Below are 27,970 nucleotides of genomic sequence, written 5' to 3'. Positions count from 1 at the left end.
CATTTTTCCTTCTCTGTTTTCAGGTATTCTTACACCAAGTGATGAGTTCCAGTTTTGGATAGAACAAGCTCATCGTGGAAGTAAACAGATTGGTAAAGAAAGAGCCAGTTATTTTAAAGAATTATTTGAAACAATTGCAAAAGTACGTGATTCATACATAGTTATATATCAGGTTTTGATAGAAGTACCTTAGCATTCAATTTTTACTAGATATATCTCTGTTTTAAAATCATTACTTGATGGTTCTGGACAAAATATATTCTTCAGATGTAGCAGGACTTACTTAAGATATGTATTTAAACTGAGTGTATCTTAGAAGTCCAAGCTTTTAAAAAAATTAAATTCTAATCTCTAGAAAATATTTTTCTCAAAAACATAATTACTTTCCTGCAGGTAGATAGGAAAAAAACAGAAATCTAATACTAACAGAGGTTTATCCTATGGAGGTAATATGTTCTTTGGAAAAATTGTTTACTTTATTCAAATTAGCATTTTGGAGGAATCTGAAATATAGAAAGTCTTAGTTTGATACTTATTAGATTGATTCTTCCTTGGTGTATCTATGGAGAGGTTAAATAAGTGACCATTTTGAGTGTTTTTTACAAAATCTATTCTTTTCAAAATAAATATTTTCAAAATAAATATCTAGTAATTTTTTATTCATTCCCAATATTATTTCATTAATATCATTTGAATGAAGTGCTTGAAATGGTTTAAAACTTTTTTCCTAGCAGTGATATACCATGTACTATGTTTGTATTATTGGTAGCATTGTGCAACCCAGGAAATGAATCAGTAAAGATATATGAGGTGAAATGGGTAGTGTACATATGGTGTTAAGGCCACTTCTATTAGGTAAATAAAAGAAATGTCCTGAATTTAAAGGAAATTAGGCCAAGGGTAAAAATAAATTTATAGAGTTTATGCAATTCTTATTTTTCCTTCTGGCTTTCATGAAATTTATGTTTGTGAAGGAACTTATAGGGTATTTGCTTAAAGAAGTAATATATCATCTGATAGATGAAGAGGAGAAAATAATATGGCAGATATTAGAGATGTAGCATTTGAAAAAGTCTGAGAACATTTTGACTATATTCAAATATGGTTATGTTTAAAAATGAATGCATTTTGGTTTTAGGAGTTTTATAACTTGGATGGTCTGTCCTTACTGGAAGTGGTTGACTTGGTGGAGACAACTCGGGATGTTGTAGATGATGTGTGGAAACAGACAGAACATGATCATTATCCTGAGTCACGAATGTTACATCTCTTAGATATTATAGGTACTAGTAAAGAAGTAAACTTTTGCAATTTTGGAAGCCTGACTTATTTTGTTTTCTGTTTTTTCCTAAAATGCTCCTTAATACAGTAATTGTTGCTTAACATAACTCTTAGAGCAAATCATATAGGATTATTTAAGTAGATATTTGTACATAGTTGGTTAATTTAAATCATAGTGTCAGATTCTTTTGAATATAATATAACTAAATTAATATAGATTGTTCATCCCTATCTATGTATTAATTTAGACTTTATTTTGTAATGAACTGGAAAGTTTAATATACATTGGGTTATCTGTTGACATTAAAAATACGTATACTTTTTGACCCAGAATATACCTTTCTCATTGTTATCCTAAGAAAATGTTAGACAAGTACATAAATGTATATGTAAAAGGATATTTATTACAGGATTGTTTGTAAAATGAGAGTAGAAACAAGTAGCAATTGAGAATTGGTTATGTAATGCTATGTCCATACCGTAGGCTCTGCAGCCTTTAAAAAATGTGTATATATTTCTATACTTCAAAGATATGCGTGATATATTGAAAGATGCAGAAATACAAATATGTGTGTGCATGTGTGTTTTAAAAAAATATTTGTTATTAACAGTGCCCATCTAAAGCTGTAGATGTGGTATTTCATAGATCCTTGGTTTGCTAATTTGTGTATTATTTTAATTTTGTAAAAAGCATATGTTTCATAATTATTTGATAAAAAGATATGTTCATTACAAAGTTTGTTTTACATGTTATTAGGTGGCTCCTTTGGAAGATTTGTTCAAAAAAAGTTAGGAACTTTGAACCTATGGGAAGATCCTTATTATCTTGTGAAGGAAAATATGAAAGCCGGGATTTCAATTTGTGAACAGTGGGTTATTGCCTGTAGTCATCTAACAGGTCAGGTGTGGCAGCGCTATGTACCTCATCCGTGGAAAAATGAAAAATATTTTCCTGAAACACTTGACAAACTTGGCAAACGCCTTGACGAGGTATATTTGATTATTTGGATCTTTGTTTTAAGTGTGAAGTAGGTCCTCACTTGTTTGAGAATGTGTTTTATAATTAATAAGAACTACACATCTGATAGAACTTGTTTAAACTTTTGGGAGAGAATGAGAGGTAAAGTTCATATGAGATGACTTATGAAGTTGTGTGGTACAGTACCAGGTGCCTAGTGGGTACTAAGTGCTGTTTTCCACTTCCTTTCTTTTTTTTTTGGTTTGTGGCTATTCAGTTTGTAAGTTGTGAACTTTTATTTTGTTCTTTGTTGTAAAAAGACAGTCAACCCACTTGTCTTGTCTAGGTATGGAAGCTCTCAGACTTTCTCTTGGCTATTGAGAGATTTTTACAAGCGGAGACAGCTTTTTAGGGAGTACTCAGTAGAAATATTTGAAACAGCTGCTTAATTTATACAAGTTATGAGTTTCAGTATAGAACTTAGATGTTTAGCTTGAAGGGACAGGCAAAATGAGAATATGTGAAGATTGCAAAGTGACTTTTTTCCTTTGGGCTTAAGGGAACCATTGTTCTTGGGGATTTTTTGTTGTTGTAATTTTTTTTTTTTTGACCATGCTGTGCAGTTTGGGGTATCTTAGTTCCCAGACTAGGGACTGAACCTAGGCCCAGGCAGTGAAAGCTCTGAGTCCTAACCACTGGACCAACAGGGAATTCTTGTTGTTGTATTTTTAAACCTTTTCATTATGAGAAATTTCAAACATACACAAAAGTAACATAGTACAGTGGATGTCAGTGTATCCATCACCCAGTTTCAGCAGCCACTGACAATGTTCAGTTCCTGTTCCATCTTTGTCTCTGCTTTCCGTTTTTTTTTTTTTTTTTTTTTTTTTGCTGGAGTATTTTTAAAGCCAATCCAAGAAATCTTATACTTTTACCCTTAAAACATAATCATAATACCAATATCACCCCCAACAAAATGACAATAATTTCTTAATATCATTATGTATCTAATCAATATTCAAGTTTCCTGATTGTCTCAGAATTTGTTTTAGTTACTAAATGTTGGTTTACTTGAACCAGGTTGCTTCATAGGCAGTACTATATAGTTCTTATACATTAGAGGAGGCAGGTAATGTCTGGTTTTCCCACTTTCATGAGTTAAGTTTGATCTGTGGGTTCATGTATGATTAGCCTGATCCATCTGTTGTAATGCTTTTCATCAGCTTTTTCTGAATGATTTATCATGAGGAGTTGGAAAATGATGATTTTCTAATTCTATTGTTCTTTCTGCATTTATTAGTGATGTTGGAAGAACTTGTCTTCATCAGTTTTTTAGTGACCCTGAAATATAGTTTGTATAGGAATGGTAGTATAGACAATTAGTTTTTATTTATCATTTTTAGTACAATGAACAATAAGTTAGTATCAGTAAGTTCCATAGGCAATCAATGAAATGCTTTTTTAATAGTATCATTATGAACCTATGATTTTTTATATTTTATGAGTTTCAACCCATTGTAGTTTTTATCATAGTTATTATTACTATATTCAAATTGTCCCATCTTTGGACAGTGAGTACCCCTTTACATTGGCTCTGTGTAATTTTTGACATGAATCCAGTATTTCTTTGATAACTTCCTTACATTCTGGCCCCTCAAAATGTACTGACCCATCTACATTTTCTGTTTCATACCTGGAATTAGTCATTTCTCCAAAGATCCTTGTTCTTATTAGTGGAAAATGGTATTTAGCAACAACAATCTGGTTGAGGAAGCGTTAAATGTTATTATCAATGCTTTTAGGCTGTCTCAGTAGACAGCATTGTTAAATTGGTACTTTTGTTTTTATCAAGAGAAAAATAAATCATGAGTTTGTTCTGATATTTTCAACTCAAATGGAAGATTATAGCATTTTTACTTAGCCTTTTTGATTACCTTTTGATGGTTGGTAGAAATTTTAAATACAGAATGAAATAAATTATTTTCCAGCTGTTCATAGATTATACATAATGGAATTGTTAACATGTTGTTTCATTTTTAGAAGTGCAATTTAAGGCAGAATAACGGAAATCAGAAGTTTTTACTACAGTAAGGAGGAGAGACTCTAAAACTTTACCTAAATGAGCTTTAAACATGGTTTAAAAATATTTAGATTTTATATATGTTAACTAGATTTGAGCACACTGATTGATAGTAGTGTGATGATACAGTATGTCTTTGAGTATCACTTTGATTATTGATGAGTAGCAATTACCAAGATTACAGTTCAGGTTTATTGTTCATTTCAGAGAATCTAGGTTAAAGAAATTCTTGCCCAATATCTTTAGATTTTAGACTATTTGTGCTGATGTATTGATTTAAATAAATTTGTTGTTTTAATATTTTATGTTTTAGGTCTTGGCTCTTAGAACAATTCATGAGAAACTTCTCTATTTTTCACCTGCCAGTGATGAGAAAATCATATGCTTGGCTCGAGTATTTGAACCTTTTACTGGCCTGAATCCTGTGCAATATAATCCATATACTGAGGTTGAATATATATGTGTTTGTCTATGTAATTTCCTGTTTGTGTTGTTCTTTTTAAAGGTCGATTTTAAAAATATTAAAGTCTAACAATATTGTTAATTTGTTTAGCCTTTATGGAAAGCTGCAGTGTCTCAGTATGAAAAAATTATTGCACCTGTGGAACAAAAAATAGCAGGAAAATTAAAAAATTATATTTCAGAAATTCAGGATAGTCCACAGCAGGTAAAATATTGAAATATTTAACTTTTAATATTTCCCTTAAGGTATTTGAGGAGATACTCATGTTTTTACCTAGTTGATTCACTTGGGATGAACATATACATATTTGTTTCATATTAGCTTCTTCAAGCATTTCTGAAATATAAAGAGTTGGTGAAGCGTCCAACCATAAGCAAAGAATTGATGCTAGAAAGAGAAACTTTATTGGCAAGACTTATGGACTCAGTTAAAGGTAAAAGTTTATCAGATATTATAGTGTTTGCTTGAAAAAATATTTTTGTAGATTGCTTTTTCCTTTGTTGTATACCGTTTAGGATTAAGATATTATATTTTATGACATCTGTATGTTGAAGGTTAATTTACTATTTCTGTAATAAATGACAGATTTCTTGAATTAACTGGTTATTTTCTTTCTCTCACTTGATGTGTGGTGAGGTCCCTGAGGGTAAAGGACCAACTGTTACTATTTTTCTATTCACAATATTTGACATAGTGTTTGGTACATGGAAGGTATTTAGGAAATCTTTGCTGAATGTGTGTAATCATTTATTTGATTTAAATTTTATAGACTTTCAATTAGATTTTGAAAACCGATGCCGTGGAATTCCTGGTGATGCATCTGGACCACTTTCTGGCAAAAACCTTTCAGAAGTTGTCAATAATATAGTTTGGGTTCGTCAGTTGGAACTGAAGGTATTAGTTTTAATAAATATTGAAGAATACTAATTGTAAAATGTGCTAAATTAATGTAGAAGGCACTCTAGAACTGTAGTGAAAACATTAAGAAAACATTCTCTGTTTTCCTTGGCATTTTCATCTAATTTTCATGTGGAAATGTAGAACTCTGAAAAAGTGAAAAATATGAAAAATATATAATTTTCAAAGGATTTTTTAATTATTTGAAGTGTATCTTTGTAGAATTTTGGTACATACAAAGTCTATCTGCAAGTGTGTTTATGTAAATAAATCATCCTACGTTGAAAGGAAGTTAAAGGAATGGTGAAAGGTAATTATGGTGTTGCCTAAGGTTGTGGCAGCAATTTATAGAATTAAAGGACTATTATTTTAATATTATCAAAGTTGATCTAAGAATGTTATGTGCTTACTAATTAGTATGTGGTACAATATCTTGCATTCGACTCATGTAATAAATATTAATTGCTTTTAATGTATGATTAAGAGCAAGCAAATATAGAGTGTTATAAAGGCTAGCATATTTGAGAGTTCTGTTTATTCAAGTTTATATTTTGATGTTTTTTCTGTAATATTCTGCCTAACTTTGTTAGTCAGCTTTCCAAGTTGTGACAGTCTTCTTTGTATACTTGTGGAGGAAAGTTATTTCTCTTCTTTAATTGGCATCCAAATTGGCCTAATTATTGTTTGAGCTGTTAACCACAGCATTTAATAAAGGGCTCAAATTATTGCATAACATATTTAGGAGTATTGCAGAATTCTTGGAGTTTCACCTGAATTTCCCTTATTGTACCCTTCAAATTATGCTTGTATCTGTTATCTTCTGTGTTTTGCTATTCTGAGGTTGTATAATTCAGAAGCAAAGTAGGGGTTGATATTCTTAAATTCATTGGCAAATCTTCTACTTTACTGTTTACAGATGAATGGGAAAATAATTTCTGAATCACAGAACAGAGAAGAGAGTTGATTTTATGCTAATTTTGTTAGAATTTATATAATAAATCTTCTTGTAATTTGGCTTTTTAAGGCAGATGATACTATCAAGATTGCAGAGGCTCTTTTATCTGACTTGTCAGGATTTCGATCTTTCCATCGAAGTGCTGAAGATCTCTTAGACCAGTTTAAACTATATGAACAGGAACAATTTGATGATTGGTCCAGGGATATTCAATCTGGCTTGTCTGATTCCAAATCCGGTTTGTGGTAAGTATAAGTATACTAAACAGTGAAATCTACACAAGAATCTTTTTTCTTGTGTTATTAATCCAAATGACAAGATGTAATTAATCATCTCTACTCGTCTCTCCTTTCTCCAAACTTGCTGCTGCTTTTAGAATTTTTTTTGTTTGTTTAGGTTTTGATGATCAACTTTTAAGTCATTAAGGTTGGAAATGTGGACTGCCTTCCTTTTGCTTCTCATATCTATTCCTCAGAACTGCAGATTCTTATTTTGGAATTAGGCTTTCATGCTCCCATGGTTTTTTGTTACTGGTATACATATGTTTTCCTAGCTTTTTACGTTAATATTATATACCCCCCATACATATTGTAAACTAAAATTTCATTATTTTTAAGCTCCTTGAGAGGAAGAATATTTCTTCATGTTGTCCAACATAATAAAGATTTGGTAAATATTTATTAAGCTATACTGAATGTAATTTAATAGGTTAACCTAATTATTCCAATGGGTATTTAAAATGGATGGCCTAGAAAAACCATTGTTTATTTGTTCAGGTCAACTTTCTCCATTATATTATTGTCTGTAGTTTTAGAAACTTGCCATGTTTTAGTTTTTAGAAACTTGTTACTTTTTAAAAGTTAACTTTGACCATAATATGAAATTCTGTTTGTTTTCTCTGTACTGCTGCAGTGAATAATTAGGCCAAAAGTGGTAGCTTCCTAAACTGAATGAATAATTTTTTTCTTTTATCTTGCATTTTGGTTTTGGAAGAAGAATGAAAGAACCAAAGGTGATAAGGCATAATGATTATAACTTTATGTCACTTAACTCTTTCCCTTTCTACCCTGAACCTAAAATATTAAAGATGATCCCCCCCACCCCCCCAAAAAAGTAAAGAGTTATTTAGTCAATTAATTTTGGAGAATTTGCACGTTTATCACTAGGCTCTGGTGGAGATCCACTGTGTAAGACAGAGTACTAAAAGGACTGAGATCTGCAGTAAAAAAAGCTGTTTAACTTTATTCAACCTATTTTTTTCTCATTTGGTGTTGAAACTTCTGACTCTCACTTTTTCTTGGGTAAAACCCATCATTGTCACATAGAATCAAGAGTGTTTTGGAACATATATCAGGATATGCTGGTATGTAGAAACTAATTTTGAATATTGGTTTCAAATAAAGGCAAAAAGTGTCACTGTTACAATTTTCTGATAGGCTTTATGTTCTTATAGGACAGTTTGGGCTAAATTATTATTTTAAGACATTTTAAAGTATCTGCTTTTTTTTTTTTATTAGTTTCTGCTTTATAACAAAGTGAATCAGTCATACATATACATCCGTTCCCACATCCCTTCCCTCATGCATCTCCCTCCCTCCCACCCTCCCCATCCCACCCCTCCAGGCGGTCACAAAGCACCGAGCTGATCTCCCCGTGCTCTGCGGCTGCTTCCCACTATCTATCTACCTCACGTTTAGTAGTGTATACATGTCCATGCCTCTCTTTCGCTTTGTCACAGCTTACAATTCCCCCTCCCCATATCCTCAAGTCCATTCTCAAGTAGGTCTGTGTCTTTATTCCCGTTTTACCCCTAGGTTCTTCATGACTTTTTTTTTTTTTTAATTCCATATATATGTGTTAGTATAAGGTATTTGTCTTTCTCTTTCTGACTTACTTCACTCTGTATGACAGACTCTAGGTCTATCCACCTCATTACACATAGCTCAGTTTCGTTTCTCTTTATGGCTGAGTAATATTCCATTGTATATATGTGCCACATCTTCTTTATCCATTCATCCGATGATGGACACTTAGGTTGTTTCCAGCTCCGGGCTATTGTGAATAGAGCTGCAATGAACATTTTGGTACATGTCTCTTTTTGAATTATGGTTTTCTCAGGATATATGCCTAGTAGTGGGATTGCTGGGTCATATGGTAGTTCTATTTGTAGTTTTTTAAGGAACCTCCATACTGTTCTCCATAGTGGCTGTACCAATTCACATTCCCACCAGCAGTGCAAGAGTGTTCCCTTTTCTCCACACCCTCTCCAGCATTTATTGTTTCTAGATTTCTTGATGATGGCCATTCTGACTGGTGTGAGATGATATCTCATTGTAGTTTTGATTTGCATTTCTCTAATGATTAATGATGTGGAGCATTCGTTCATGTGTTTGTTGGCAGTCTGTATATCTTCTTTGGAGAAATGCCTATTTAAGTCTTCTGCCCATTTTTGGATTGGGTTGTTTGTTTTTTTGCTATTGAGCTGCATGAGCTGTTTATAAATTTTGGAGATTAATCCTTTGTCAGTTGCTTCATTTGCAAATATTTTCTCCCATTCTGAGGGTTCTCTTTTGGTCTTGTTTATGGTTTTCTTTGCTGTGCAAAAGCTTTGAAGTTTCATTAGGTCCCATTTGTTTATCTTTGTTTTTATTTCCATCTCTCTAGGAGGTGGGTCCAAAAGGATCTTGCTGTGATTTATGTCATAGAGTGTTCTGCCTATGTTTTCCTCTAAGAGTTTGATAGTTTCTGGCCTTACATTTAGGGCTTTAATCCATTTTGAGCTTATTTTTGTGTATGGTGTTAGGGAATGATCTAATCTCATACTTTTACATGTCCCTGTCCAGTTTTCCCAGCACCACTTATTGAAGAGGCTGTCCTTTCTCCACTGTACATTCCTGCCTCCTTTATCAAAGATAAGTTGACCATATGTGCGTAGGTTTATCTCTGGGCTTTCTATCCTGTTCCATTGATCTATCTTTCTGTTTTTATGCCAGTACCACACTGTCTTGATTACTGTAGCTTTGTAGTATAGTCTGAAGTCAGGCAGCCTGATTCCTCCAGCTCCATTTTTCGTTCTCAAGATTGCTTTGGCTATTCGGGGTCTTTTGTTTTTCCAAACAAATTTTGAAATTTTTTGTTCTAGTTCTGTGAAAAATGCCAGTGGTAGTTTGATAGGGATTGCATTGAATCTGTAGATTGCTTTGGGTAGTAGAGTCGTTTTCACAATATTGATTCTTCCAATCCAGGAGCATGGTATATCTCTCCATCTATTTGTATCATCTTTAATTTCTTCCATCAGTGTCTTATAATTTTCTGCATACAGGTCTTTTGTCTCCTTAGGTAGGTTTATTCCTAGATATTTTATTCTTTTTGTTGCAATGGTAAATGGGAGTGTTTTCTTGATTTCATTTTCAGATTTTTCATCATTAGTGTACAGGAATGCCAGAGATTTCTGTGCATTAATTTTGTATCCTGCTACTTTACCAAATTCATTGATTAGATCTAGTAGTTTTCTGGTAGCATCTTTAGGATTCTCTATGTATAGTATCATGTCATCTGCAAACAGTGACAGCTTTACTTCTTCTTTTCCAATTTGGATTCCCATTATTTCCTTTTCTTCTCTGATTGCTGTGGCTAAAACTTCCAAAACTATGTTGAATAAGAGTGGTGAGAGTGGGCAGCCTTGTCTTGTTCCTGATCTTAGTGGAAATGGTTTCAGTTTTTCACCATTGAGGACAATGTTGGCTGTGGGTTTGTCATATATGGCCTTTATTATGTTGAGGAAAGTTCCCTCTATGCCTACTTTCTGCAGGGTTTTTATCATAAATGGGTGTTGAATTTTGTCGAAAGCTTTCTCTGCATTTATTGAGATGATCATATGGTTTTTCTCCTTCAACTTGTTAATATGGTGTATCACGTTGATTGATTTGCGTATATTGAAGAATCCTTGCATTCCTGGAATAAACCCCACTTGATCATGGTGTATGATCCTTTTAATGTGCTGTTGGATTCTGTTTGCTAGTATTTTGTTGAGGATTTTTGCATCTATGTTCATCAGTGATATTGGCCTGTAGTTTTCTTTCTTTGTGACATCCTTGCCTGGTTTTGGTATCAAGGTGATGGTGGCCTCGTAGAATGAGTTTGGGAGTGTTCTTTGCTCTGATATTGTTTGGAAGAGTTTGAGAAGCATGGGTGTTAGCTGTTCTCTAAATGTTTGATAGAATTCGCCTGTGAAGCCATCTGGTCCTGGGCTTTTGTTTGTTGGAAGATTTTTAATCACAGTTTCAATTTCAGTGCTTGTGATTGGTCTATTCATATTTTCTATTTCTTCCTGATTCAGTCTTGGCAGGTTGTGCATTTCTAAGAATTTGTCCATTTCTTCCAGGTTGTCCATTTTATTGGCATAGAGTTGCTTATAGTAATCTCTCATGATCTTTTGTATTTCTGCAGTGTCAGTTGTTACTTCTCCTTTTTCATTTCTAATTCTATTGATTTGAGTCTTCTCCCTTCTTTTCTTGATGAGTCTGGCTAATGATTTGTCAATTTTGTTTATCTTCTCAAAGAACCAGCTTTTAGTTTGGTTGATCTTTGCTATCGTTTCCTTCATTTCTTTTTCATTTATTTCTGATCTGATCTTTTTTTTTTTTTTTTTTTTTTAATGGCTGTGTTGGCCCTTCCTTTCTGTGAGAGGGCTTTCTCTAGTTGCGGCAAGTGGGGGCCACTCTTCATCGCGGTGCCCGGGCCTCTCACTATCGTGGCCTCTCTTGTTGCGGAGCATAGGCTCCAGACGCGCAGGCTCAGTAATTGTGGCTCACGGGGCTAGCTGCTCCGCGGCATGTGGGATATTCCCAGACCAGGGCTCGAACCCGTGTCCTCTGCATTGGCAGGCTGATTCTCAACCACTGCGCCACCAGGGAAGCCCCTGATCTGATCTTTATGAGTTCTTTCTTTCTGCCAACTTTGGGGTTTTTTTGTTCTTCTTTCTCTAATTGCTTTAGGTGCAGGGTCACGTTGTTTATTCGAGATGTTTCCTGTTTCTTAAGGTGGGATTGTATTGCTATAAACTTCCCCCTTAGAACTGCTTTTGCTGCGTCCCATAGGTTTTGGGTCATCTTGTCTCCATTGTCATTTGTTTCTAGGTATTTTTAAATTTCCTCTTTGATTTCTTCAGTGATCACTTCGTTATTGAGTAGTGTATGGTTTAGCCTCCATGTGTTTGTATTTTTTACAGATCTTTTCCTGTAATTGATGTCTAGTCTCATAGCATTGTGGTCGGAAAAGATACTTGATACAATTTCAATTTTCTTAAATTTACCAAGGCTTGATTTGTGACCCAAGATATGATCTATCCTGGAGAATGTTCCATGAGCACTTGAGAAAAATGTGTATTCTGTTGTTTTTGGATGGAATGCCCTATAAATATCAACTAAGTCCATCTTGTTTAATGTATCATTTAAAGCTTGTGTTTCCTTATTTATTTTCATTTTGGATGATCTGTCCATTGGTGAAAGTGGGGTGTTAAAGTCTCCTACTATGATTGTGTTACTGTCAATTTCCCGTTTTACGGCTGTTAGTATTTGCCTTATGTATTGAGGTGCTCCTATGTTGGGTGCATAAATATTTACAATTGTTATATCTTCTTCTTGAATCGATCCCTTTATCATTATATAGTGTCCTTCTTTGTCTCTTCTAATAGTCTTTATTTTAAAGTCTATTTTGTCTGATATAAGAATTGCTACTCCAGCTTTCTTTTGATTTCCATTTACATCGAATACCTTTTTCCATCCCCTTACTTTCAATCTGTAGGTGTCTCTAGGTCTGAAGTGGGTCTCTTGTAGACAGCATATATATGGGTCTTGTTTTCATAACCATTCAGCCACTCTGTGTCTTTTGGTGGGAGCATTTAGTCCATTTACATTTAAGGTAATTATTGATATGTATGTACCTATTCCCATTTACTTAATTGCTTTGGCTTTATTATTGTAGGTCTTTTCCTTCTCTTGTGTTTCCTGCCTAGAGAAGTTCCTTTAGCATTTGTTGTAAAGCTGGTTTGGTGGTGCTGAACTCTCTCAGCTTTTGCTTATCTGTAAAGGTTTTAATTTCTCCATCAAATCTGAATGAGATCCTTGCTGGGTAGAGTAATCTTGGTTGTAGGTTTCTCTCCTTCATCACTTTAATTATGTCCTGCCACTCCCTTCTGGCTTGTAGAGTTTCTGCTGAGAGATCAGCTGTTAACCTGATGGGGATTCCCTTGTGTGTTATTTGTTGTTTTTCCCTTGCTGCTTTTAATATGATTTCTTTGTGTTTAATTTTTGACAGTGTGATTAATATGTGTCTTGGCGTATTTCTCCTTGGATTTATTCTGTATGGGACTCTCTGTGCCTCCTGGACTTGATTAACTATTTCCTTTCCTATATTAGGGAAGTTTTCAACTATAATCTCTTCAAATATTTTCTCAGTCCCTTTCGTTTTCTCTTCTTCTTCTGGAACCCCTATAATTCAAATGTTGGTGCATTTAATGTTGTCCCAGAGGTCTCTGAGTCTGTCCTCTGTTCTTTTCATTCTTTTTTCTTTATTTTGCTCTGCAGCAGTTATTTCCACTATTTTTCTTCCACCTCACTTATCCGTTCTTCTGCCTCAGTTATTCTGCTATTGATCCCATCTAGAGTATTTTTCATTTCATTTATTGTGTTTTTAATCGATGCTTGATTCATCTTTAGTTCTTCTAGGTCCTTGTTAACTGTTTCTTGCATTTTGTCTATTCTATTTCCAAGATATTGGATCTTGGAAATAGAATCTTGGATCAGCTTTACTATCTTTATTCTGAATTTTTTTTCAGGTAGACTGCCTATTACCTCTTCATTTGTTAGGTCTGGTAGGTTTTTATCTTGCTCCTTCACCTGCTGTGTGTTTTTCTGCCTTCTCATTTTGCTTATGTTACTGTGTTTGGGGTCTCCTTTTTTCAGGCTGCAGATTCGTAGTTCCCGTTGTTTTTGGTGTCTGTCCCCAGTGGCTAAGGTTGTTTCAGTAGGTTGTGTAGGCTTCCTGGTTGGGGGCACTAATGCCTGTGTTCTGGTGGTTGAGGCTCGATCTTGTCTTTCTGGTGGACAGGTCCACGTCTGGTGGTGTGTTTTGAGGTGCCTGTGGCCTTATTATGTTTTTAGGTAGCCTCTCTGCTAATGGGTGGTGTTGTGTTCCTGCCTTGCTAGTTGCTTGGCATAGGGTGACCAGCACTGTAGCTTGCTGGTCGTTGACTGAAGCTGGGTGCTGGTGTTGAGATGGAGATCTCTGGGAGATTTTCGCTGCTTGATATTATGTGGAGCTGGGAGGTCTCTTGTGGACCCGTGTCCTGAAGTTGGCTCTCCCACTTCAGAGGCACAGCACTGACTCCTGGCTGCAGCACCAAGAGCCTTTCATGCACCCGGCTCAGAATAACAGGGACAAAAAGTAGAAAGAAAGAATTAGTAGAAGAAAGAAAGAGAGAGGGAAAGAAAGGAAGAAGGGAAGAAATGAAGGAAGGAAGGAAGGAAGAAAGAAAGGAGGGAGGGAGGGAGGGAGGAAGGATGGAAAGAAAGAAAGGAGGGAGGGAGGGAGGAATGAAAGCAAAAGGAAGAGTGAATGGAAGAAGGGAGGGAGGGAGGAAGGAAAGAAAGAAAGAAAGACAGGAGGGAGGGAGGGAGGAAGGAAAGAAAAAGAAAGTGGAAAGAAGAAGGGTGGGAGGGAGGGAGGGAGGAAAGAAAAAGAAGGAAAGGAGGAGCGGAGGGAGGAAGGGAAGGTAGGAAAAGAAAGAGCAGGTAAAGTAGAATAAAGTATGAAATATAGTAGCGTTATTAAAATTAAAAAGTAATTATTGAAAAAAAAACGGACAGATAGAACCCTGGGACATATGGTGGAAGCAAAGCTATGCAGAGAGAATCTTACACAGATTACACATACACATTCACAAAAAGAGAGCAGGGGGAAAAATCAAAAATCTTGCTCTCCAAGTCCACCTCCTCAATTTGGGATAATTCGTTGTAAAAAGAAGAAAAGGGCGAGAAGTCTGAAATCTTGCTCTGTAAGTCCACCTCCTTAATTTGGGATAATTCGTTGTAAAAAGAGGAAAAGGGGGGAAAGTCTTAAATCTTGTCCTCAAAGTCCACCTCCTCAATTTGGGATGATTTGCTGTCCATTCATGCACTCCACAGACTCAGGGCACATCAAGTGGACCGTGGAGCTTTAATCCGCTGCCTCCGAGGCTGCACAGAGAGATTTCCCCGTCTCTTCTCTGCTCTCACAGCTCCCGGGTCTCAGCCTTGGACCTGGCCCCGCCTCTGCGCGTAGGTCGCTGGAGGGCGTCTGTTCTTCGCTCAGACAGGACGGGTTTAAAGGAGCCGCTGATTCGGGGGCTCTGGTTCACTCAGGCAGAGGGGAGGGAGGGGCGCGCAGTGTGGGGCGGGCCTGCGGCGGCAGAGGCCGGCGTGACGTTGCAGCAGCCCGAGGCGCTCCGTGCGCTTTTCCGGGAAAGCCGTCCCCGGGTCCCGGGACCCCGGCAGGGGCGGGGTGCACAGGCCCCCCGGAAGGCGGGGCGGACAGTGACCCGCGCTCGCACACAGGCCCCGCGGCGGCGGCGGCGGCAGCAGCAGCCCCAGCGTCCCACGCCCGTCTCCGAGGTCCGCGCCTGTCTCCGGCGCTTCCCCAAGCAGCCCTCTTGATGCCCTCTCCTCGCGCACCAGGAAACAAAAGGGAAAAAAGTCTCTTGCCTCTTCGGCAGCTCCAGACCCTTTCCTCGGACTCCCTCCGGGCTAGCCGTGGTGCACTAACCCCTTCAGGCTCTCTTCCTGCCGCCAGCCCCAGACCTCTCCCTGTGCTCCGACTGAAAGCCGATACCCGAGCCTCAGCTCCCAGCCCCGCCTGCCCCGGCGGCCGAGCAGACAAGCCTCTCGGGCTGGTGTGTGCCTGAGGGCACCGATCCTCTGTGCCGGAATCTCTCCGCTTTGCCCTCCACACCCCTGTTGCTGTGCTCTCCTCCGCTACTCCGAAGCTTTCCCCCTCCGCCACCTGCAGTCTCCGCCCGCGAAGGGGCTTGTAGTGTGTGGAAACCTTTCCTCCTTCACGGCTCCCTCCCACTGGTGCAGGTCCCGTCCCTATCCTATTGTCTCCGTTTATTCTTTTTTTCTTTTGCCCTACCCAGGTATGTGGGGAGTTTCTTGCCTTTTGGGGGGGTCTGAGGTCTTCTGTCAGCGTTCAGTAGGTGTTCTGTAGGAGTTGTTCCACGTGTAGATGAATTTCTGATGTATCTGTGGGGAGGAAGGTGATCTCCGCTTCTTACTCTTCCGCCATCTTCCTCCGGGACCTCGTATCTGCTTTTTATTATGCTTTGTTTTATGCATTATTAAGTAGGCTGAGTAGATTTGTTCTTTGCTTTTCAGTAACGTACTTTCTAAGACCTGCAAGTTCTCCTAATTGTGAAAGTGATTTGAAAGAAAGCATTATATAAACATGATCCTGAAAGAAGGGTCATGAAAACATAATGCTTTTAATTTCCCTCAGCATTTTCACAGTCCATGGAGACTTGAGTGCCCCAATGTAAAATGTGCTATTGTGGCTTTTAGAAGAAACACAAAGAAAAGACGGTCTTTACATAGTGAAACGAAGAGTAGAAGAATGAAACATTTGAATATCTCTACTCCTAGTATTTTGATGTTATTTATTATTGATCCTTTAATAAGAGTATTAAAGAACCAAGTAGGCTGGCTAATAATCTAAGGTACCTTTTAGAAAATGAATAAAAACCTTTTCTCTTTATGATGGATTTGATGTCTATTTTGAGTCTTAGCTGAAGGTTAAGAGATTGATTTTTCTGACTTCAAAATCTACTTGGTTGAAATATCGATATAATGGTATATTTTGGATATTGTAGTTTGTTATCAAGATCTGAATTGTGAAATACTGTGTGAAAAAATATAACTTGAAAACTATAATTAAAATCTTATTTTTACTTTGAATTAATAGTTTTTACAACTTTTCTGTAAGTATAAAATTATGTTTTTCATCAGTCAAAAGAGTGAGAACATGAAATTTAAAAACTTATTTATTTTTTATTGTAGTATTGAGGCTAATAGTCAAATTATGGAGTTGGATCCTAATGATGGATCATTAAAAGTGCATTATTCAGATCGGTTGGTGATTCTTCTGAGAGAAGTTCGTCAGCTTTCTGCACTTGGCTTTGTTATTCCTGCCAAAATACAGCAAGTTGCAAACATTGCACAGAAATTCTGCAAGCAAGCAATTATTCTGAAACAAGTAGGAAATGATATTTTTGAAATCATGGCTATTCTGAGTTCATTACATTAGAGTATTTTAAGGGCTTTGCTTTCTGCTTTTGATTTTCTTAGGCTAATAGAATAGCACAATTAAGTCTTGTGAAGTTACGGTTTGCTAAATGACTGCATTACAAAATTTGCTTTGTAATCCCCTATATGGGACTTTTATTAATTTGAGGTATTACTGTTACTGCTTTTCATTCTAAAAGCATTTAGAAAAATAGAATATTATTTTCTCTTTTATTCTTCTTTTATGTTACTAGCGTGGATCTTGAAGGGCTTTCTAATTAAGGGTCCTCTGTCTGCCTTCTAGGGGCAGATTCTTAGAAAATTACTGAGCTGATGGACTGGTCTTTGTTTTTGGTCATTTCCTTGGTCTACCTGAAGCACACTGCCATCAAATCATTTACCTGTTTAAAACCAACTATTATTACCTCATTGTCTCTCTCCTTAGCATGTATACAAGACCATTCTTTTTTTTTTTTTTTTTTTTTTTTTTTTTTTTTTTTTTGCGGTACGCGGGCCTCTCTCTGTTGTGGCCTCTCCCGTTGTGGAGCACAGGCTCCAGACACGCAGGCTCAGCGGCCATGGCTCACGGGCCCAGCCGCTCCGCGGCATGTGGGATCCTCCCTGTCCGGGGCACGAACCCATGTCCCCTGCATCGGCAGGCGGACTCACAACCACTGCGCCACCAGGGAAGCCCAAGACCATTCTTAATCATAGCCTAGCTGACCTTACTGATTGTGGCCTTCACTCCCTATACCCTTCCCTCTCATGCTGCACCCTGTGCTTTAGTAATATGAAACTTGGCTCTTCTCTGAACTTGTCATTATGCATTCATACCTGTTCCCTCTGATTGAATAACTCCAAGTTATCCTTTAATTCCCAACTCAAAAGTCACTTTAATTGTTGCATCTTCTTTTAATTGATTGTTCCTTATTTTGTGTGCAGTGTGCAAATCACTCTTAGAATACTTTTATGTAGTATTGGAGTTTTATATTTTTTCTCTCGTTTGATTAATAGATCTTAGAGGGCAGGAACAGTATCTTGTGAGTATTTGGTTTCTCATTCTTTCATCCAATAAAGATTCTTTGAGCACTTGTACTGCCAGGCACAGTGTAGTGAGGATATAAAAATGAATATATTACTGCCACACTCTGGTACAGGGTTTCTCTGCCTTGGTACTTTTGGACCACTTCTTTTTTGTGGGGGATGTCCTGTGCATTGTAGGATGTTTAGCAGCATCCCTGGCCAGTAGCACCTACCTAGTCCTGACAATCAAAAATATCTCCAGACATTGCCAAATGTCCCCTTGGGTGCAAATCAGCCATGGTTGAGAACCACTGGTCTAGTGGGAGAAAGCAAACTAAACATTGAGTTCTCATTAAATATCAAGGCTTCTGGTAGATACTGTATTTATATTATTTCAATTACCCCCACCCCCATTTTTCACTGATCTAATTGGGGATCAGATTTGTAACATAGTTTTCCTAGTACTACACAACTAGTAAGTTATGAAGTTAGGATTTAATACCAAGTCTCCCTGACTCCAAAGCCCATATTTATCCCATTACAATTCATATAGTGATGACAGTTAGTGAACACGTAGATACAGTGTTTAATGAATACTATATTATAGATAGATGTTCAGAAAGTCCTGTGAAAGCATAGAGGTGGGAATTTTCAATTATTTTCCTGGGTAGGATAGAGATAGTATCAGATAAATCTTTACAGAGGAATGATGTTTAATGTGAGTTTGAAAGAGCATACATATGTTTTCTCAAGAGCACAAGGTAGTGTGAGTGATCATTTTGGATAGAGGGACTATATATTCCAAAGCAGAGAGGCTTGCTGACTTCTCTATCCTAAGCATTTAGTCTAACAAAATAAAAGCTCAAAAGATGCTTGAATGATCATATAGTATTTGTATTTACCCCTGGAAGAGCAACTGGGAGAATGTATTGTGTGTACATTTACTTATGAGCACACATTTAGCTAGAGTGGGGGCTATGAAGTAGGATGTTGGATAGAAAACAGTATGGCCAGATTGCTATAATTTTATGTATTATTTTGCTTCTAGTTTTCCTGATTGGGCTTTTTCTGGGACTACTATTATGGTACAGAACAAATAGAGTGGTTATTCCCCACGAAATAAAGTATATTTTTATGCATACTAGTGGAAAGAAGTGACTTGCTATAAAATTAGTTAAGAAACATTTTTTTAAGCACCTGCTCTGTGCCAAGAATTTTTGACATGCTAGGGATACAAAAATTAAGACAGTCTTCTTAAAGTCCTTAATTAAACTCACTCCACGGTGTCCACTTGATCTTCTTCCCTGAACCTGTCCTTTTTCCCTGACAGAGTTAGCAGTGCCCTCTTTTGTCCACCATGGTACCTTGTAGGTATCTCTATTTTTTGATTCATTGTTTAATTCAACAAACGTTTACTGAGTGACGCTATTACGGGACATAGATAGCAAATGCATGAATAATACAGTGTTAGGTAGTGATAAGCACAGATTTGAAGAAAAAGAAAACAGTAATAGGACTGTGATAAATACTGCTATTTTATACAGAATGGCCAGGGGAGGCCTTAATGAAAATGTAATATTTGAGAAGAGACATGGCATAAAATGAGTGAAAGAACCATGCAGATATCTGGAGGAAGACTGTTGCAGGAAGAGGGAATGAATGACTTTCAGAGTTTCTTAGGGAAGACTCTAGACTTAGGTAAACAGCAAGGAGGGCAATTTCACTGCAGTGCAATTAGGGAGGGGTTTGTGTGGGGCTAAAGGCCAGTTTATGTATAATGTGCCAAGGTAAGGATTTTAGATTTGGATTTCATTCTTAAGTGTGTTGGGAAATCATTGGAAGGTTTCAAGTAAGAATTTTAGGATTTTACATTTTATTCTCAAATATTTTGGGGAGTCATTTGAAAGTTTTGAATAGGCTAAAGGTATGATATGATTTATGTTTAAGAAAGGACTATCCTGGCTACTCTGAATGCTTTGAATAGACCATAGGGCCACAGTTGGAAACAGACCAGTTCTGATACTGTTGCACTGGTCTTGCCAGGAGATGAGGGTGCTTGAATTGAGTTGGGATTGATGGAGGTGGGTGAAGTGGTTGAATTCAATATATGTTTTGAAGGCACAGTCAATAGACTTCTACTCGTGTGGGATGTGAGAGAAGCGTTAAGGACAACTCAAAGGTTTTTTTTGGTCTGAGAAATGGGTAAATCATTGTTTTATATACTGACGAAGGAACAGGTTCTTAGAGTTGCAAGAATAAGTTCACTTTTTTAGCAGTTTAACATGCTTTACTGGTTTCCTCTGTGTTCCCTATGAGACTGTGAACTTCTTGATTCCAGGGACTAGGTTTTATAGTCTTTGTTTAATCACCCACCAGAACATGACTTGGCAGATTATAGGAACTCAGCACATACTTACACTTGCTGCTTTTTTATGTTAATACATGCGTAAGTGCTCTATTGGAGATGAAAAACTAATTTTTTGCTAAATTTTATAATTGAGAAGTTAATATTTCTATTCAAATAATTAAAAATGAAAAATTTAAAATTAAGTTGCTATTTATTATTAATTATTCCTAATTGGAATTTTACTTTGTAGGTGGCACATTTTTACAATTCTATCGATCAACAAATGATTCAAAGTCAGAGACCAATGATGTTACAATCTGCCTTAGCATTTGAACAGATAATTAAGGTAAATGGACTTTTTATGCTATTATAATTAGATTTTACATGTGAAGTGTTTCTTATTTCTTAGTTTTTTCATATACCCTTCAGCTTAACACAGCCATTGATCTAAGGCTTTATTTTGCTCCCCAGTGACTTCCTTCAGTCTTAACAAGTAACATTTTTTACAGCTGTAGATTTAAACAGTTATAATGTTTCACATATTTTGGTGCTGATTATGATCAATTGAATTATATATATATATATATATATATATATATATATATATATATATATATATATATATAGTACAGTAAGTCTCCTACATATGAACCTTCAAGTTGTGAACTTTCAAAGATGTGAACGTGCGTTCCATCAACATCAGGCATGAGTGAAACAGCAGCTTGCCTTCCAGCTCCTGTTGCTGACGATCCTTCAGCTCTACCATCTCCCACCCCTTCTTCCTCCTCCAGTCAGTAACTCTTCTTGCCTGTTCACTCGATGCCAGCCCCTTTATGCCAGCTGTTGTACTGTACTAGTGTACTTTTCAAGGTACTGTACTGCTAAGATTAAAAATGTTTTTTTAATTTTTTGTGTCTCTTTGTTTTTTATGTATTATTTGTGTGAAAAGTATTATAAACCTATTACAGTATAGTACAATGTAGCCGATTGTGTTAGTTGGGTACCTAGGCTAACTTTGTTGGATTTGCAAACAAATTGGACTTATGAATGTGCTCTCAGAATGGAACTCGTTCGTATGTAGGGGACTTACTGTATTCAAACTTGTATGCTATTATATTTACTTATTCACTGAAGTGCGAGGTCCTTATATACAAGACTCTTTAGTGCTTTTTCATCATCTCCTGATTTTATAATTTAAGTTTTATTTGCTTTTTATCTATGCTTATTTAAATATCCACACATATGATATTAGGAAAACCCACACTAGTTTTTAAACTGTTAGTATGTGACTGCTCACTTTTTGAAATAAACATTTTTAGTCTTCAGAGACATGAAATATTTAAAAAGATAAGTAGAAGAGGGATATACCCATTAATTCTTCTTTTATTTAAAGTGAATAGATAGTTGTGTCATGGTTCTCAAGACCACCCCCAGGTTCTGTGATTTACTAGGACTCATAGGCCTCAGGGTATAGTTGTACTCACAGATGATTTACTTATGACTTATTACAGTGAGAGGATGCAAAGCAAAATCAGCAAGGGGAAAGGTACATGGGGTGAAGTCCTGGGGAAACCAGGTGCAAGCTTTCAAGAGTCCTTTCCCAGTGTAATCACCCAGGGCATGCTTAATGTCTCCAGCAAGAAGTAACACATGTGAAATATTGCTTTACTAGGAAAGATAAATTAGCACCTCATTGCCCAGGCTTTTATTGGGGACTGGTCATGTAGGTATCTTCTGCCTTAATATGTACCAAAATTCCAGATTCCCAGAAGACAATCAAGTGTTCAGTATAAACCATATTGTTTAGGTACAGTGAGCCACTCTTAAAAATTAGAGTGGTGGGAACTCTTCCAAAATCCAAGTTCTCAGATGCCAGCTAAGGGCCAATCTTTTAAGCAGACCTTTTAAGGGATAGCAGTCAGACCTGCTAAGTTAACTTTTTAATGCACACTAGTTCTCAGGCTTAAAATTTACTAGAAGTTATATAATTCATATTATAGATGTTATTAAAATTTTTTTCTTATTGCCATAGCTCAATATGAGTTTATGATGGAAAGTTTCAAAAATATAGGTAAACAGAAAGAACAAATGTTTTATGATTGTACTACTAAGAATTGGCCATTCTTAACAGTGTATATGTCATTTTAAACTTTTTTTTTCTGTGCATATTTACAAGTGTACTTTTTGAAAATGGAATAATACTTTATTATTTTTAAACTTTTTCACCTAATAGATAATGTTTTAAATCAGAGTGTTCAGAGCCTTTTCTTCTCTAATAAATGTATTCAAAATTACATCTGTTGATATTTCTAAAGAGGAAGCTTATTTTGAGAAATTGGGTTGCGAGAAGTAAATAATTATATTTAGCATATGTTAAATGAGACATAGTAGGGGACAAAAACTAAGATAGGAGGAGAAGGAGCACTAAAGTTCTTAATACTCCCCTGGCCACTCTCTATATTGGAGAGCAGGAAATCTAATTTATTTATTTTTATACTCTAGTAATACAACAGTAAGTAGTGTGTAGTAATTATTCAGTAAATATTTTTTGAACTGATTCACAGAGTATTCTATTGAATTTATTATAATTGTTTAGTTTCATTCATTCATCAGCTGTTTATTGAGGGTCACTATATGCCAGAGACATGCTATGCCTTAATATATACCAGTTCAAGTGCAGTATAGAAACCTCACTTGTAGTTAGGTCTCTTTACCCTCTTCATTTTTAATTTGTCTTAAATATTTAGTAACCTTTACATACATGAAACACTGCATCAGATGGGGTTTGCTTCAATCATCAAATATAATTTAAGAAACTCATGAGAAGGATAGTTTATTTTTTATTTACATTTTCCACATCCCAATATTCTTTTTTCCTTTCTAAAGTTCCACACTTTTTAAAAAAAATCATTTCCTTCTTATTGAGAAAACTTCCTTTAGCCATACTTTTAAGAGTAGGTTTGTTAGTGATAGATTATCTTAGTTTTTGTTTGAGAATGTTTTTATTTTCCCTCATTCCTGAAGGATATTTTCACCAGATATATAATTCATGGTTGACAGTTGTTGTCTATTTTCTTTTTTTTAGAGAAATTGTTTCTAAGTTACTTATTTTATTTTTTTAATGTTTTATTTATTTTATTTTATTTATTTATTTTTGGCTGCATTGGGTTTTCCTTGCTGCACATGGGCTTTCTTCTAGTTGCGGCGGGTGGGGGCTGCTCTTTGTTGCAGTGCGTGAGCTTCTCATTGCAGTGGCTTCTCTTGTTGTGGGGCACGGGCTCTAGGCTCATGGGCTTCAGTAGTTGTGGCTCATGGGCTCTAGAGCGCAGGGTCAGTAGTTGTGGTGCATGGGCTTAGTTGCTCCGCAGCATGTGGGATCTTCCCGGACCAGGGCTCGAACATGGGTCCCCTGCATTGGCAGGCGGATTCTTAACCATTGTGCCACCAGGGAAGCCCAACAGTTGTTTTCTTTTAGCACTTTAAAATGTTGTTCCACTTCCTCCTGGCCCTCATGGTTTCAGCTGAGAAATCCACTGCCATTCAAATTTGCATTCCTTTCTAAGTGATGCCTTGTTTCTCTCTGAAACAGTGAGGTACAGCTTGAGGACAAGGTGAGTGTATATGTTAAAATTTCTGCTGGGCTCTGCAGATACCATCCTAACAAAAATGGAACACTGACTTGCACTGCTTCCTTTTCAGATGAGTGGAGTTGAAGTTTAGTGCCCCCTTTTCCTCTACTGACACCTTCCCACAAAAGTGGGACTCCAATTGGCAGTGTCTTGTTGCTTCCAAGTAGAGTGTAAGCCTAGCTCCCTTCTAAGCTCTACTGACATGATTGGGAGGATGTGGAGGGCTGGTTCACACTGCTCTGTTGCAGCCTAATGGGGGTAGAGGCTCAGCTCTATGTTAAGCCCCACTGACATAAGCAGGGGATGGAAGATCAGCTCACTTCCTGGTCCCAATGAAACTGAAGAAGGGGGTGGGTTTCTATTGGTGTTGAGTTGGAGTAGGGTGCGTATTGCTAAAAAGGTTTTCTGTCATTAGGCCACTGTTTTCCTGGTCCTGTGGACAGAGGGAACAGGCTTCTTCTGGAGGTTTTTTGTCTGTCTCTGGGGGTGGTTCCCGGTTGGAGGCTTCTCCAGCATCCTGTCTGGGATATAAGGGGGACATTAAGGAAACCCAGGTGTGTTGTTCCTCAATTCCCAAGGTTTCTAGGCTGTCCACCTTCTTATTTCTATCTTTTAGTGTTCCTATACTTGTTTGTTGTGTTATGTCCAGGGTGTTTTAGTTGTAAGAGGGAGAACTTGGAAGGAATGGGGCTACTCAATTCTGGGCAGAATGCCTTATCATTTATAAAATGGAAAAAAACTATTGTGTGCTCTTTTATTGCAGGTCAATGTTAGGGATAATTGGACTAATGATGTAGAATATTGAATCTTTTCAAAAAAAGAAATGTGTTAAATACTAAATGTCATTTGTTGTACCTTAGAATTCAAAAGCAGGAAGTGGGGGAAAGTCACAGATTACTTGGGATAATCCTAAAGAGTTAGAAGGCTACATCCAAAAACTCCAAAATGCTGCTGAACGACTTGCCACTGAAAATAGAAGACTGAGAAAATGGCACATTACGTTTTGTGAAAAGGTATATTTTATTTATAAAATTTAATAAGCTATGAATAGTATTATTTAAAAAGTAATTAGGTTATAATTTTAAATAACTTCCTATTTGGAAATAATTTGAGACTTAAAGTTGCAAAAATAGTTTAAAGAGTTCACACTTGCCCTTCACCCAGCTTTCCCTATTGTCACCAACTTATGTAACCATAGTACATTTATCAAAACTAGGAAATAAACTGTTTTGAATTTTATAACTTTTTCCACTGATGTCCTTTTTCTTTTTGAGTGTCCAATCCAGGATCCCACCTTGTATTTCAATGTTGAGGCTCTGTAGTCTCCTACTCCTCAGTCTTACCTTGTTTTTCATGACCTTGATACTTTTGATGAGTACTGGTCAGTTATTTTGTAATGTCTCTTGATTTGGTTTTATATGATGCTTTCTCATTTTAGATTGAGATTATACAGTTTTGGTAGGAATACCAAAGAAGTGATATTTTGCCTTTCTCAGTACATTGATCAGGTATTGATATGTCTTATTATAGGTTGAGTTAACCTTTATCACTTGGGTAAGGTGGTGCCTGTCAAGATTTTCTACTGAAATTATTATGTTCTAATTTTTAATAGGTGGTAGTTCTTATGAACATTGATTTGCTTCGGCAGCAACAGCGGTGGAAAGATGGATTACAAGAATTAAGAACTGGCTTAGCAAGTGTAGAAGCACAGGTAAAGTGTGTTTTACTTTGTGTCTACACTTTGTAATATGACCTTTTCAGAATGTGAATATATGAATTGATGAAAAGTTCATAAAGGTTATCTGTAAATCTTTACTAATGAATTCCTCATAAATTTAGAATTTGACTGAATTATATATAAAGACCATAAATTAGCAATGCATTTACATTTAAAAATATGTTTCTGTTTGTCTTACGGAATTCCAGATTCCTCAGTTTAGACTTTGTAAATAGTTTCTCTGACATGGTGCTAAAATATCTATCATTTGTTAGTTTTCTTTTAGGTGATTGTTATATCTGTTGTGACAAAGTTAAGTTTAGGCAGGAGCCTAATGACTGAAATAACTCTGTTTCAGAATTTTTTCTTTTTTTTTGGGTAAAATGTCAGTTCCACATGCATTTTGATATGAGATGATCTGTACAAAAGTAGTTAGCACAGAGTCTACCTAGTAGGTGATAAAGGTATCTGAGTGGAATATGAGGTAAGTATCTTAACCATTTACATATATTTTTCAGCTCTTAGAACTTTAAGAAAAAAAAAAGTATTAGAATTGATATGTTTGTGGTTATATGGAAGCAGAAAAGTATGTAAACTATACTGTGCATTCTTGTGTTTTAAATGTATCAGATTTTTAAATGTGCAATGGATTACTTAGGGAGTGAAGGGAATAGAAGAGTTATACTTGATGGGAATTTTTGAAAAAGGACTAAGAAAATTACAAAATAAACTATTGTTCCTGTTATTGTTGTTGTTGTTTTAATAGGATCATAAAATAAAGTCCATATGTAAAATGCATTTACTATTAACTTGATTTTTAAAATTTTTCTGCTCTTTTTGTGTACTATTTATAGCACGAAGATTAGAGATTTTCATATTTGACTTTATATATACAAGTAGCAATTAAGGAATTACATGTTTTAAGATATTTAAGATGAGGGTTTTTTTGCTTATAATTTTTTCCAAATGTGATATGGAAGCATTAAATGAAAACCCATTCTACCACCTAATTATTAAATAAAAATGTGAATATAACATATTAGGGATTCCAAGCAAGTGACATGCATGCGTGGAAACAGCACTGGAATCATCAACTGTACAAAGCTCTGGAACATCAGTATCAGATGGGCTTAGAAGCACTTAATGAGAATCTGCCAGAAATAAATATAGACTTAACATACAAGTAAGATTTTTAAAACCCAATTTAATTTTCAATCTATAATTTTCCGGTAATTTATATGTTAAAGTTATTTATTTGCTTTCAGACAAGGACGATTAGAATTCAAGCCTCCTTTTGAAGAAATTCGGGCTAAATATTATAGAGAAATGAAGAGATTCATCGGCATTCCTAATCAGTTTAAGGGAGTGGGTGAGGCAGGAGATGAATCTATTTTTTCTATTATGATTGATAGAAATGCAAGTGGATTTCTGACTATTTTCAGCAAAGCAGAAGATCTATTTAGGAGATTGTCAGCTGTTTTACATCAACATAAGGTATGGAACATGTAATTTTCTGTCCTTCTATTGTAATATTCATCTGATTGATTGAATTAGTATTAAATGTACAAATGAACAAATTATCTCGTGTGGCATAAAGTAAAAATATGCAAACCAGAGAGCCAAAGTTTAGAATTCATATACAATCTAGGTTTATGCTTTAGATGAGAAAAACGTTACCCTAAATTTTTTTCTCTCTATTTGAAGATTGAGAAGCTAGTTTCTCTTTTCTTTTTTTGAATGTTGTATCAACTTGGAATTTGACGTGACTCTGTTGTGTCATTTTTAATTCCTTTCAGGAAAATATATCATTTTCTTTATTCTTTGGATTGAGAGCAATCCATGGAGGGAAGCCCTCAACGTTAATGAAATTGAGATGATTTAATTTCTTACTTTTGTTAAGGTGCATCATACTAACTCTCCAGAGATAAACCCCTATTGCATTTATTGCTCATTTGATTGATCCTGAGGCATATAACTGAGAATTCATCAAGTTTCTTAACTGCCGCTGCAGTGCTTCTTCTGCATTTATTTTTCTGGACTTAATTGAATCTGGATACTTTGGGATTTGTTGCCTATAGTAGCTCTTGGCTTTGCAGAAGTGATTCTGTCTTTGACACATCAAACTTGAGAAGAGAATCTAAAGAAAAGATTTTTGCAGTCTCTTCAAAAAAGTTTTATGATCAGTATATTTTTATGTATTGTTTTTTTTTCCTGTTCATTCTTTAGGCTATGTGATAACGATTACATTTACATACTTAAACTGAAATTTACTTGAAACCTCACATTTGCCCCTTTTTATTGTTTTTA

General features: G+C 36.0%; 1 protein-coding gene across 2 annotated transcripts in view; it reads left to right on the top strand.

Moving 5' to 3' along the window:
• The window catches only part of DYNC2H1 (dynein cytoplasmic 2 heavy chain 1), a gene marked incomplete at both ends in the record, with an annotated part of 362,190 nt that overhangs the window by 12,474 nt on the left and 321,746 nt on the right, over positions 1 to 27,970 (top strand). For both annotated transcript variants that reach the window (XM_079708170.1, XM_079708169.1), the window contains 14 exons: positions 24 to 142; positions 1,139 to 1,283; positions 2,039 to 2,271; positions 4,633 to 4,767; positions 4,873 to 4,986; positions 5,104 to 5,215; positions 5,552 to 5,676; positions 6,704 to 6,879; positions 16,723 to 16,918; positions 20,568 to 20,663; positions 24,807 to 24,959; positions 25,559 to 25,657; positions 26,707 to 26,846; positions 26,929 to 27,157. In XM_079708170.1, the coding sequence (XP_079564296.1) occupies positions 24 to 142; positions 1,139 to 1,283; positions 2,039 to 2,271; positions 4,633 to 4,767; positions 4,873 to 4,986; positions 5,104 to 5,215; positions 5,552 to 5,676; positions 6,704 to 6,879; positions 16,723 to 16,918; positions 20,568 to 20,663; positions 24,807 to 24,959; positions 25,559 to 25,657; positions 26,707 to 26,846; positions 26,929 to 27,157 (2,072 nt within the window). The remainder of the gene's footprint in view (positions 1 to 23; positions 143 to 1,138; positions 1,284 to 2,038; positions 2,272 to 4,632; positions 4,768 to 4,872; positions 4,987 to 5,103; positions 5,216 to 5,551; positions 5,677 to 6,703; positions 6,880 to 16,722; positions 16,919 to 20,567; positions 20,664 to 24,806; positions 24,960 to 25,558; positions 25,658 to 26,706; positions 26,847 to 26,928; positions 27,158 to 27,970) is intronic.

Source organism: Hyperoodon ampullatus (assembly GCF_949752795.1).
Source record: "Hyperoodon ampullatus genome assembly, chromosome: 7".
Taxonomy (NCBI): Eukaryota; Metazoa; Chordata; class Mammalia; order Artiodactyla; family Ziphiidae; genus Hyperoodon; species Hyperoodon ampullatus.
This window is presented reverse-complemented; position numbering and strand designations above follow the sequence as displayed.